The sequence below is a fragment of the Ambystoma mexicanum genome, chromosome 2p, assembly GCF_040938575.1.
Source record: "Ambystoma mexicanum isolate Mex_15411 chromosome 2p, UKY_AmexF1_1, whole genome shotgun sequence".
Classification (NCBI taxonomy): domain Eukaryota; kingdom Metazoa; phylum Chordata; class Amphibia; order Caudata; family Ambystomatidae; genus Ambystoma; species Ambystoma mexicanum.
Window position 1 is genome coordinate 1,293,715,160 of NC_090923.1, and position 13,304 is coordinate 1,293,728,463.

The 13,304-nt window shown below is 46.4% G+C and overlaps 1 protein-coding gene across 1 annotated transcript in view; it reads left to right on the forward strand.

Annotated features, from left to right (window-relative positions):
- LOC138567884 (otoancorin-like) overlaps positions 1-13,304 on the forward strand; it is a 701,441-nt gene that overhangs the window by 634,677 nt on the left and 53,460 nt on the right. The window contains exon 22 of the mRNA XM_069646381.1: positions 2,057-2,249. Coding sequence (XP_069502482.1) covers positions 2,057-2,249 — 193 coding nt within the window. The remainder of the gene's footprint in view (positions 1-2,056; positions 2,250-13,304) is intronic.

The following is a 13,304-nucleotide window of genomic DNA, read 5'->3' on the forward strand; positions in this document are numbered from 1 at the left end:
TCCCCCTTACCCCATTGCCCTTCCCCATTCCCATTTTTGCCCCATAGGGCATAATGGGAATGGGGAAGGTGCTAATTACGGCACCGCAAATTGCGGTACCGTAATTAGCTCCCTGGTCCCTTTACGGGTTGGTTTTTAACGCCTGCAAAAAGCAGGCGTTAAATTCTCGAACCCGCAAAGGGACCTCTTAGTAAGGTGGTAAGTTTTTACCGGTACCGGTAAAATACCGGTACCGGTAAACCCTTACCGCCGTCCGTGTAATGACGCCCATATATGTCTCACTTCACAAGAACTTTGTCCCTAGGGGAGGGAGTGGAGTCGATAGCAGATCATGCTACCTTGGTCTACCAGGCTAAGGCTTGCTCTGCGATTTTAGGTGGAAAGGAATTTTAGGGAAGTGCCATGGCCCATGATTTCCCACCACCACTGCTCCCCCCCCCAACTTGTCATGAGAATAGATTTTTTACAGCAGCCTCAGACCAACCAGCTGGAGTGTAGCCCTTACTAGAAGGCTTCCTATTAAGGTTTATCAGTGTCAATAGGTACTTGAATGTGTTCATTGCCACTCATCATAATGCATACACGTCGGGACATAACCTTGGAAAGCAAAACAGGTATACCTGTAAGGATAGTTTGTCTTTAGAGAAAACACATCTCTATTTTCTGGCGAGTATATATTGAAGAAGACTTTTCCCCAGCTGGGAATGAAGGAATTGTGGACTAGTGTTTGCCAAATATTGGGCCAGGAAGAAACATGTGGATTAAACAGCTGTTGTATCAGTATTCCTATCTGTCAGCCTACCATGCAGAGTCCTGCCAATATTGTCTATCTCAGGTCAAATCCCACAACTCGGTTCTCTTTATATAAAACTAGCTGGTATACCCGGCGTTGTCCGGGCTTTCATTCCCTCATAGGTGCAGGTAACTGTGCACATTGTGGTGCAGATTGGTGAAACAGGGTAGAATTGAATAAGGAACAGTGTTTCGCCAAGCAACAAACCCACAAACAAATGTTGACTTTTGCTGAAATCCAGGGAAAGGTGTGGGGTGTCCAAATGTCATGTAGCCAGTAATGTCCAGAGGGTTCGAACAGGTGACTGTGCAACATTTGGTGCAGATTGGTGAAACATTGTGGAATTGTATAGGTAACATGAGCAAAGCCACAAACTCACACATGTTCACTTTTATATATATATGCAGTTCAGTCTCTAAATGAACTGTAGTACAATGTTTACTTTGTTTACCCTTCATATCATTTCCTCCGGACATAAATGCTCAAACTCATGTTTGTGTTGCTTTATGGCGGGGACTATAGGTTCCTATTCATTCTAAAATGTATGTACTGTTTTGTATTCCCAGTTTTAGGTTCCCTTATATTCATTTGGAAAATTATCGTATGTTGTGTATATTCAGGGACTGACTAGAAACCAAAAGAGTCCCTGGAAATATTTCTCAACGTGGCCCTATATCGAATGTGGTGAGCAAGCAGAACCCCTTTAAGTAGGTGTGGAGGGGGTACTCTGCCCAAGAGAATTTGGAAAAATGTATCCGAATAGTGAATTGTAAAGCAGTTCTCTGCATAACTTGGGATTAAAATGTGGTTTACCATGACTAAAAAAACGGTCATAAAACCTTGGTTAAGAATGATGCATAACATATTATAAGCTTCATAGCAAATACTTTGCTTTAGAGTGATGAGGAGAGTTGGAAGGAGGGGGATGGGATGACTAGGAGGCTTATGAGGAGCAATAAACAAGGGTGTCCACACAAAAGAGGCCCACCAGGAAATGTCCAGAGTTCCTTTTAGGCCTGTCTGCCACTCTGTATATTGTAGTATAGTCAATTGTGGGATTTGTATTGACATTAACATGTATCCAATGGCACTGTGATGCCTCCCAATAAAATATGAACACATTATTCATCCATATTAATAGTCATATGAATAACATGGAAGAAATGTTAATTTAAAAAAAAACACTCAATTCCACAGCTTCCTCTCATCAGTGATTTTTAATATTGACCCCTTAACTGAAAGGTTTACTTTTGGTTATTTAAGGAGCTGTCACCAGAGCAGATTTCCAATCTTGGTCCTGAGAATGCTGCCATGGTTACAGAGTCGCAGCGTCTACATTTGAGTCACGCGCAGTTGCAGAGCCTCGAACAGGCATTAGATGGAGCCAGAGTGTATGTCCAGGATTCACCGACAACCGCAAGAGCAACCATTCCAGCTGAAAGTCCAGCCACAAACTGTGCGTTTCTATGAAATGTGGTTTTTGAGGCCCTGTGTGTGCCAAGTAGTATGAAGTCAGTAGTGTTACTTGCAGGCAACTTCTCAGGCTTGACAGTTTTTGCAAAGGAGGGGTGGACATATTACATCAATGTTACATGACTGCTTCTCTAGAATGTGGCTCTGCTTCCTGGTCGGTGGGCTATGTACCTGGTTGAGTGTGTAATGTATGCAGCAATGTGTCTTTGCCTTTCCCATGTACCGGTCGGCATTAAAACCTGAAAGCAGGTCTTACTGCCCACCCTCCCTTCCAAGGAAGTCTTTCATTGATGCAGGATGCAATGTTGCTCGCTTTCCACTCTGCAAGCTTTGCTGAATGCAATAATTGGGGTGAAAGTATATCAATATGTGATTACCTACAGGTCATGGAACAAAACTGTTGGGCCCAAGTAGTCCATAAAAATTCATAAAAGCATGCTTTTTAATAGGTCATTAACCATGCCAAAGTATCGCCATCTTACCAACAACCACAAGATGTTGAATTGACTTTTTATGAACTTAATGTTGAGATCATATTGGGTATTTCAAAATCATGTATTCATCCATATATATTCTATCTATCTCTCTATCTATCAATATGGCTTTAACCCCTGCTGTGGGGGCCAAACATGGCCTTTAAGGACACGCCAGCCCGAGCCCAGGTAGGCCTGAGCAAAGTAAGCACCCTGGGGTCTAACCAGCTTGCAAATGGTCCCCCCGCCCCCCTCAGGAGGTTGGTGTCTATTGTGCAGCCAATCGCCAGAGGAAAAAAAAGAATGGCAAAAAGATGGCAGCTGCCGTACAGCAAAGGGACTAAGTCCCTTTTCCATTTTTATGGTGGCCGGGGGACAGGAGTAGTGCCGGGACAGGAGCACAAAGCTCTGGTCCAGCATGTAAGTGGAGATGGAGGGAGGGGCTGGGGAAGGGGTAAGGATTGTTTTGGGGTAAGAGGGGGAGGAGAGGCAATAGGGTGAGGCCTCCCCACATTCAAAATAAATAAAATAAATCAGGGAAGGGCCTAAGTTCGCTGGAAGCAGCGGGCGGAGAATGGGTATTCTCACCCGCTGTTCTAGCCACCTGGCTGGCTAAGCACCCTTCCCTGGGTGCGCATCTGTCTGTTGATCGATCTATTCATCTATCTGTCTGTCTACCTCTCCATCTATCTATTAATCTGCATGTTTATGTACCTATCTATTAATCTGCCTATCTATCTATCTATCTATCTATCTGTCTGTCTGTCTGTCTGTCTATCTATCTATCTATCTATCTATCCATCTGTCTATCTATCTATCTAGATAACGGCAATCATAAAATGCAAGTTGCCTCCAAAGATTGTTGTCATGGCACTAAGAAATCTGCCTGCTAAAGAATTTCCAGTCACGGAAACTGTCATGCCTTGACAGCCTAATGAAATGGTAAATGATCAAGAACTAGACTAATGTCAGTGGTCGAAATGTACGAAAAGAAATAGTGGAACTGTGTTCCCTGCTGGTCTGCCCCCGTTCCCACAAACCCCATCGCCACACCCCCTCCGACACACAATCCGAACCCCCAAACAAACCCACCTACTATTTATGGCAATGTCCAGTGCACTGCACTGAAGTGCAAGCTTCAACGTGTTCCTACACTTTTATTTCAAAACGAAATCATTCCAGAACAGGTTCTTTTTTAAATAAAAGTATAGGAACAGTGAAACTTGAAAATAAAAAGTATAGGAGCGCCGCTCCCACCCACTTTAACCTCTGACTAATGTTAGGAGGGATGAAGCTCCACAAAGGTATTGCGTGATCTAAGTCACCAAGGCAAGCTCGCCTAAATGCAGGAGCAATGTGACTGCAGTAACATGTCGTGAAGAAGGCCCTTGGTAGCACATAGTGAGTACATTTCTGAGGAAGGAAGTTAGAAAGTCAAGTTTGATGGGTCTAGCTAGCAGAGGTCTGCAACCTTTGGCTCCCTAAACATTTGGACGATAATTCCCATTAGTCTATCCAGCTAACTCAATGGTGAGGTATCATGAAAGTCATAGGGATTCATTACGCGGTAGGCGGTAAGGGATTACCGGCACCGTTAAGGGCACCGGTAATCCCTTACCACTGTATTCCGAGGTCCCTTAGCGGGTCCCTTCCTTAACGCCTGGTTTTACCAGGCGTTATGGAAGGGACCTGTTAAGGGACTTCAGAGCTAATAACGGTACCGCCAATTGTGGTACCATTATTAGCTCCATCCCCATTCCCATTGAGCCCTATGGGGCTCGAATGGCAATGGGGAATGGTTCCCGGAATGGGGATTTACCGGGTCCTCCAAGGTTGGAATGACCCGGTAAGTCCCTATTTCGGGAACCCGGACCCGGAATGCGGTAAGGGGGAAGCCATGGTGCTAATAGCACCATGGCTACCGCCTACCGCGTAATGAGGCCCATAGTCTTGGGAGGATCGCTCAGGGGCAACGTGCTTGCCTTGGAAGCAAGACGACATGGAGCATCGCAGGTTCGATCCCTGGGTCCGCGCTTAGAAACCTCTGGGTATTAAGCGTGTTATAAATAACCTATCATATCATAGTTCAGAACATTTGGAGTGCCGCAGGTTGCAGACGTCTGGTAGGGAAACAAATATAAATCACATCTGAACTGGAAGTTACCTCAAGCGTCAGAGAACTAGGCGTGCTGCTGCATTCTGAACATTGAACAAATAAAATGTTAATTTTGGGAATACCTATACACAGAGCTTTGTAGCAGTCCAGATTGTAAGATACTGAGCTAGTAACTATTGCAATACTTTACTGAAAAGAGAAAAACCTAATAATGTTCCTTAATAGCCAAGGTTAAAGCTTTGGGGCGCCGACACGCCAGAGGGCAAGCTACAATCTGCAGGAATTGTACCATAATTTCACCTAAATTGTGGCGACATTACTACAATTGCACCGGAGTACGGGAGCAAAAATCCTGACAGCCATTACTGCACCCAAGCAGAGCTGGGGTTGCAGGGGTGTCCCCCGCTCTCCTTGAGCTCAGTAACGAGGGTTGGGATAAGATTAAAAAAAAGCACCCTGCAGTGTCAGCACCGCCCTACAGTAAGTGGGAGGAGCTAACGCTGCAGGGGTACAAGGATGCCAGCGGCACACAGAAGAGTATGCCGCAGTAAAGGTAAGTAGTGGGGGGGTTCTTGTTTTAGGGATTGCGGGCCAGGGCAAGCGGGCAGAAGTGATCCATCTGATCATTGCGCCGTACTGTATTTGTAGACATTTTCGTTGACGGAATTACGAGCGGCACACTGATCACATAGATCCAAATCTGCATGGACGTTTTATCGTGGGACTTCTAAGAAGATCACAGGCTCAGGGCAAGGACCCTCATTAGAGTGCAAATAAATGCTAGACCAGCTAGTCCATATCTGTTCAGGTATAAGTACCGTATTGTCATTGACATGTGTAATATTGACCCAATCGCAATGCCACTTCTGCATGCTGACAAGAAGCATTGTCGCATTGCGTGACCTCTGGATGATTTATCGATATGCCTAAAGACAAACTGACCAAACAATGTGGTGCTAGATGGAAGCCACACTGCTCATGCGCAAGGTTTTGGGCTGCCTGAACACATGATGACGTATGGGAGTGGCTAATGCTTATTTATGCTTAAATGAGTTTCCCACATATGGCGTTGGATTGTGAAATGGTGAGAGTATGGCCCAATGACTGAGGAGGAACATGTGGAAAATGGCTTCTAACACAGCCCTGCCAATGCCTGGAGAATAAGGTGACCTGAGCATTTCTGAAAGCAGCACAAATGAAGCAAGCCCATTCTCCGCGCTCCTTTCTATTGTGCTGCCTTTTCAGAATCTGGCCCATACTGTATCCCGGTACTCTTTCTAGCCACAGTTCTCTTTTTTCCTTTTCAGACCCGCAAGCCCTAGAATCCCACTGGGGAAAAAGCAAGAAAACCCAGACTGCATCCAAATGCAGGAGAAACAAGAAAGACTTCAATCGAGTGTCGCTTGAACTTTTAGTTTACCCTGAACCTTTAGTTAAAACAGGACTTTTAGTTAATCCTGAACATCGATTGAATATAGATTTTTAGGTGAACATCATTCCTACCCTGTTTATTTTGTCACAGATATCCCGGGAGGATAGTTCATGGGCAACGTGCTCGCCATGGAAACAAGACTACACAGAGCAACACAGAGGTTCGATCCCTGGGTCCGCGCTTAGAAACCTCTGGGTATTAAGCACATTATAAATAACCTATCATATCATATTGAAGGCTTATTAAATCCTACTGTTTCTGATTTCATTTATTGTGTCTGGTCAATTGATCCATGCCCATGTGGTGACATCATGTACACTGGGGATCATGAGAATGGCAGTAGAGAATAGTGCAGATCCCAGTAACATACTGAATACAGAATATACACAGAAAACACTAGAGTAAGTTAACAAGGTCAGCAGGGAGTTTAAAGGCTGCTTTAGCTTACTAAGATCAATGCCGAGCAGCTTGTTAATCTGAGCCACCTTGGCAGGCTTGGTGGGCAGCTTTTTAGGGTGCTTTACCATCAGGTGCCCGTTCTGCTTCGGGAATGGGACTAGCCTTCAAAGCTCTGAGGGATCAAATCAGAGTTTCCATGACAGGACAGGGGGGAGGGAGGAGTGTCGACATTCTTTGCTTCCATGGTCAGCAAATAGTCGATTTCTAAAATCAGCAGTGTTGTCATACATCAGAATATTGTCTGTGCTCTTAAACACGTGTGAGCCATGGTCCAGGCCACAGTCACTGTCCTGTGATAGTTATGATGTCACACCACTGTGACAAAGTGCTCAAGTGAGGTGAAAACATATCGAGTGGGAGTGGTCTTTGGGACAAAGCGATGACTGGCGGTGCAGTGCTTCTATTCTGCTAATCTGTTTCCTGAATGCACTGTACTGTGTGACACAGAAGATCTATACTGTCATTGAAACCATATGTTCTGTTCCACAATCATGTACCTAATGTCTCTGTGATGTTTAATATACGTTCTGTTCTGTGCCTTACAGTGTGGGATGAATTTTGACATTTTACACCACTTGCAGAGAGCTTTTCACTTTTTTGTCCTGTTTTGTCATGTTTTGTTATGCAGGTAGGTCTTAGGAAATTACTATACAGTAGATCTGTTTCAGCACAGGAATCCCAAAAATGTAACCCTCGAAATTGTGAATTGTGGAGTATTTGAGGAATAAGGCTGAAGGACTCGGATCACAAACAAGATTGATATATACAAAATATTGTAAATTTTCAGTCCGGCCCTTAGTTCGCTTTTCCAAAGGTAAAGTGGTGTCAGAGGCTGTGCTCACCTGTGACTTCTTGCGAGACGAAGTGACTGGAGACTGGCTACGTTGGCTTTTCTGACGTGAACAGGTGTTGTGAAGATAAGGGTGAGACCCTCTGTACGCCAGCCTGGCTGTTGGAGAAAAACCCTCCGAACGGAGGGAAAAACGGCTAGATCAATTGCAGAGGATACTTGAATGCCGAGGAACAATGAGATAGAAATACAAAGCAGGAACAAGAACGTGGAATCATCGGAGTCTAAGAACAAGTGAAGCCAAGTAGAAAGGAGAACCAACAAGGAAGACGGGACCCAGGGAAGAAACAAGGAATACAGGAACCAAAGGGGAAGCGCTGAGCCAGGTACTAAACTAACGTTGAGACGACAAAGGTCCTGGTATGGCATCCTGTGTTACGTAAGTGAAAACAAGAAGCAGATCTGATCCCTGCAGAATGAGGATAACAACTAGAGCGTACTGTCAGGAACTGAGAGGGGTGCAGCTGCCCCATCTTGAAAAAGAGAGGGCGCTGCAGTCAAGCGTGAAGACAGTCCCCATGGCAACCACAAGGACCACTGAAGAGAGGGTCCCTGGAATGGCCCTTGTATCCCCTATTTGCATGACTGAGAAATGACAGTTGACAGTCGCTCTTTGGCAAACCACCAGGGGGACCGGTGCATTCCACGTATATGAGCCGATATTCTCTTAGGCAACCGTTCAAACCCTATCTAGCTGATGTCTTTGCGGATACAGCTGCCCCATCACTGGACCAGGTTGACTAATGATAAATATCCAGCCGTGCTGACATCATTAGCGACACCACGACATAGTAACGTTAGTCACAAAGTAAACTCGCATCCCTGCACAAGGTGACACAGGGCCTCATTACTATCCTAGCGCGCTCGTAATGAACGGTGGCGGTACGGGACCGACACAATTCATTACGGGATGCCCTATTATGAGGTCCCCTTGCGGGACCCGCTCAGAACGTCGGGTCAGACCTGACGTCCTTAGCGGGTCCCACAAGGGGACCAGGGAGCTAATAACGGGCCCGTTATTAGCTCCCTGCCCATTCCCATTGAGCCCTACGGGGGCTCAAATGGGGATGGTTTTTTTCAATGAGGAATTACCGGGTCCTCCAAGGTTGGAAACGCCCGGTAATTCCTCATTGAAGGAACCCGGACCTGGAACCCGGTATGGAGGCAGCCATGTCCTTATTAAGGGCATGGCTGCCTCCATACTCGTAATGAGGCCCACAGACACGCACGTGCGCACACAAAGAACATGCATACACAGTTCTGTAGATAGAGGACAGATACATGTACATACTGTCAGAAGCCTTTTTCTTTTCACAGGCCAAACTAAACTCAGAAACGCAAGAAAGCAATAAGTCACAAAGAGCACGCTTGCAAACCGCTTCACTGCAACTAACCATATGGAACTTCATGGACGTATAAGGAACCTGGAAGAGCCGAATACGAGTTACCCCTAAAGAGAATACTAAAATCTATATACATATATGTAGGAAAATCATAGAATGGCTGTAGTGAATTCACATGAAGCCACAGGCCACAGAATAATGAATGAAGAGATGCAGATTCTGCAGCACGAAGCACAGTGTCAGTGCTCGCAGCCAAGGACAAGGGCTGGTGGAACATTCCTGGCTCCCGGGTCAGGGAGGCACCCGCAAAATAACTGAATAAATCCTCACTAATTGCAGAACCAAAAGCTCAGTGTTGCGGTCCTCACCCATGTGACTCAACCAAACCGAACAATAGCTGTTGACCTGTGGTGGCAAGAGAAGCGGTTCCCAGCGAAGACAGACATAATTGTTAAATGTGTTGCCCAAGGAACATTGCAACTTGCAGGCACTCTCCCAGGCTAGGTGGCTAAGCCAGTAGCAACAATGGAGACACAAACTCTTTCCTATTACCTTGAAACGGTACACTGAGCGCTTTGAATAGAGATCAGGGTCCCAGGCCTGGGGGGACCCACTCCAGCCAATCAGGCAGCACAAATCCTGGGGCGGTGTGTAATGGGGCAAGGGCCAATGGCCATTCTGTAACCATGCAATAATGTAATAGATAGTTTTTGGGGACTTTCAGGCAAACCCACCTGACAAGGAAGGACCAGTTAGACCACCGATATGGGGGATACCTATAGTTGATAGTACCTAAGCTACCCAATGGAAGGGCTCTTAGGTTTTTGGGGAAGGGTCAGATATTGTGATGTCATAATACAATACAAGCTTGTGACATGGGCTCAGGAACTGTGATTGTTGGAGATTTTGTTGTGTTTCCTGTATGATCCCTGTCTGTTTGGAAAATAAAGGACAGTTCTAACTTGCCCTTGGCTGTGTCCTCCATCATTGCCGGAGGAGGGTTCGCTGGGCCGTGGATACTCTGCAAAGCAGTGAATTTGTAGCATGAACCCCTGTCCTCTGGCATACCCTTACAAATTGGTAGCAGAGGATGGTTCGCTACGTTCGTACGGCACAGAGCCGTCTCTTCCGTCGCAACACCTGGAGAGCTGTGGGTTGACCCAAGGAAAACGAAGACCACATGGAGGTGCACCCAGTGCAGAGGCCGTCAGGAGCCGTCTTGGCGAAAATCCTGCCCGTGGTCCGTGGGACGCCCAGCAGACCAGAAGAGCAGAGTGGCAGATTTGGGGAAAGCCAGTGGCCAAGCGATGTCAGCGGATCACAGAGTGTAAGTATTGCCTCAGCCATACAGCAAATAGGGGAGGTGGAGAAGAAATATTGGGTGTTGGTGTTCAGAATGGTTGAGTTTTGTTAAGTCATTTTGAGTAAGGAGCAGAGGTGGATGTCATTTGTTCTTGATTAGGGAACATTTGATCTTGAGGTCATTGGTTGAGGCAGCCAGCCTAGACGATTGACTTAACCCCTTAACTGCCAGACTAGCATGCAAGTCTATGCAAAAAGGACGAGCATACTCGTCCTTGGCACTTGGGTACGGATGACAAAAGTTATGAAAATATTTGGTTTCCTGTGGATTGGGTGTTGTAGCTCGGGTCATGCATAATGGTATCCCCATGTACAGGGCTTAGCAAGTGACGCTAGCTTGAATCGTGGAAGTTCTTCTGGTTAAGTCTCGCAGAGGCATTTTATCTGCAAGGCGACACTGTAGGTACAGATTGAGCACGTGAAATATTGGTATCCCGGGTTAGGAGACAGGGCGACGGCCGTGAATATATGTTGTTTGTATTTGTTGATTGGGAAGCATTTTTTGGGCAATCCTGTGAGAAGGCGGGTATTGGCAATTTTGTGTCCTTCACTTATGCATTATAGAGGTGATGTCACCAGTGAGGTTTGTGGATAGGAGTCGGAGAGCACAAGGTGGCGCAAAACATTTTACAATCAAAGTTTGGCAGAGTGGTGGTATTGTTTGTTTGTTTAGTTTATTTGTAGAGCACTCCGGACCCGTGGGTAGAAGGGCGCTTAAGGAATCGGTTACAGGCATAAGATAAGAATTTACAGTTACAGCGAGGCAGTGCGCGGAAGGCGCATGTGCTAGATTGCTGGGTATGCCTGAGGAGGCAGAGATTTGCAGAAGGGAGGTACGCGGAGCACTCCCAAGGTATTGGTTGAGAGCCAGAGACATGTCAGATCTTGTGAATTAAACTGTTATCTGAAAAAATGTAAAGTTTACGTAAGGTAAAGTGTATTTGTTGTACAAACAGCGGAAATGTCGAAAGCCCCGACTTGGGGTCAAATAAGTATTAAAGTTATGTATCATGGAAGCAGCGTGGGGGACAAACCCCTATAGCATATGTGCAGGTCCCTCCTGCTATAATATGACAACAATTGTAATTATAGCACAGAATGGACACGGAGCACACAAGGTAAACTGTCGAAGCCCTGGACAAAAGGTGGGAGCTTTTCCAAATTTGTGCAGCAATCCTTACATACACATATGCAAGAGGTGTACAAGGGGGAGAAATTGAGAAAACAAATGGCAATATTCGAGTTGTGGATAATGTCCCAGGACGATGGAGGGGATGTGGCACGGCATCACAGGATGCTGTATCAACAAGAGGCCGCAGGCAAGAAACCCTTGGCCCCCACCCCTCCTCCTCCTGAACATAAGCGCGAAGGTGCAGCAGCAGTGGTCCAGGGATTATATCCAGCACAGGAACTAAGAGCAGTGGCAGGATACAAAAATCCAATATTTGCACCTCCAGCATACAGCAGAAGCGAGGGTCAGGAAGAGGCCGGACAATCGGCCGGGGGAACCACAAGTGCAGGAGGCGAAAAAAAGAGCGCAGCAAGATCAAAGCACACATAAAGAAGAGCAACCTGGTAGCAGAAGGGAGACAGGACGGAATGGAGAATGTAGCATCGAACAAGTGGGTTTGGGGGCAAATATTGCTTAAATTAGATGGGAAGACAGCAGGAGAAGTGGGAGGACCAACGAAAGAAGCAATGGGTTGTAAGGAGACGAGCAAAGCAAGGGAATGGGAAGAGAAAAGGAGGAAAAGGAGGAACACAAGAGAGTGCAAAGAGAGAAAGAGAAGGCAGAAGAGCAAGAGCGTGAACAGCGGGAGAAGCAGCTGCACAGAGAGATTGAGGATATGGCAAAGAAAAGACCAAAAGAAGAAAGGGAAATCAATTACAGATAAAGAAGGATAAGAGGAAGTTAGAAGTATGGCGGCTCGTATGAGAGCGACAGCGCAGGGAAGAGCAAAAGCGTGCTGTGAGGGAGGTGAGAGTAAAGTTGGGTTTACCAAGTTTTCATGATATCGAGCAGAGGGAAGAGCAAGTAGAGTCAGACCAAAGCAGGAGATATGGTAGGGCAGCTATGCTGCGGGACATAGGCAATACTGGGTCCTCCATGAAGGGGTACTGCAGGAGCGTGATTGACATGGAAGAAGGGCAGCGGGAAGGAGCAGTCTTGTGAAGACTAAGTTTCCAAGACAATATCGACAGTGATGAGGCAGATGCTGGGTCGGATGATGACTTCAGAAGGAGTGAAGATGATGGTGTGGGGCAACCTGCCCAAGGGATTATAGGGAAGAGCACAGACTGAGACACGGTATGGGGAGCCAGCAAAGAAACGGGCGGATTACGGGGCAACAAAGATGAGAGGGCACATTGTTCTAGGGCCGTATCATTCAGCGTAGATAGCGTTACCCCATATATGCAGAGGCTCAGAGACCTTCCAGCATGGAAGGCGTGACCCCCCACCAAAAACGCCGGGAGACTGGATGGGGAGACCAGACTGACACAGCTCCCCTTACTGGAAAAGAGAGGAGGGTGACCTAAAAACATACCATGGCAACAGATAGATAAAGGCAACTTGAGGCGTAAACTGCTCTTGTTGACCGTGGGAGCGTCGAAATGGATATACAAGATGAAAAGACTAACAGCAGGTCAGACATTAGTGGTAGGGGACATGAAAAGTTTACTGTCTGCAATTCTCAGAGAGATTGCCGATGACGTATTGAAAAGGGCCGGATAACCAGGAGTAACCGCCCAGAACACGCGCCTGATGGTTTGCCATTTAACAACTTCAGAGCGGCCATATGGCAAGCTCTACGGGTGCAGTACCCAGGCACCTCAGACATTAGCGCGATCATGGCACGCAAAATGGGAAGACAAAGATCCCTAACAGTATATTCAGGCTATCCAAGAGAAATGGAGACTTTAAACGCGAGAACTGTCGGACAAGATTGTGGGATTATTCTATCATATACTATGTCAAGGTTCGCCTGAGCAAGGAGAGAAAGC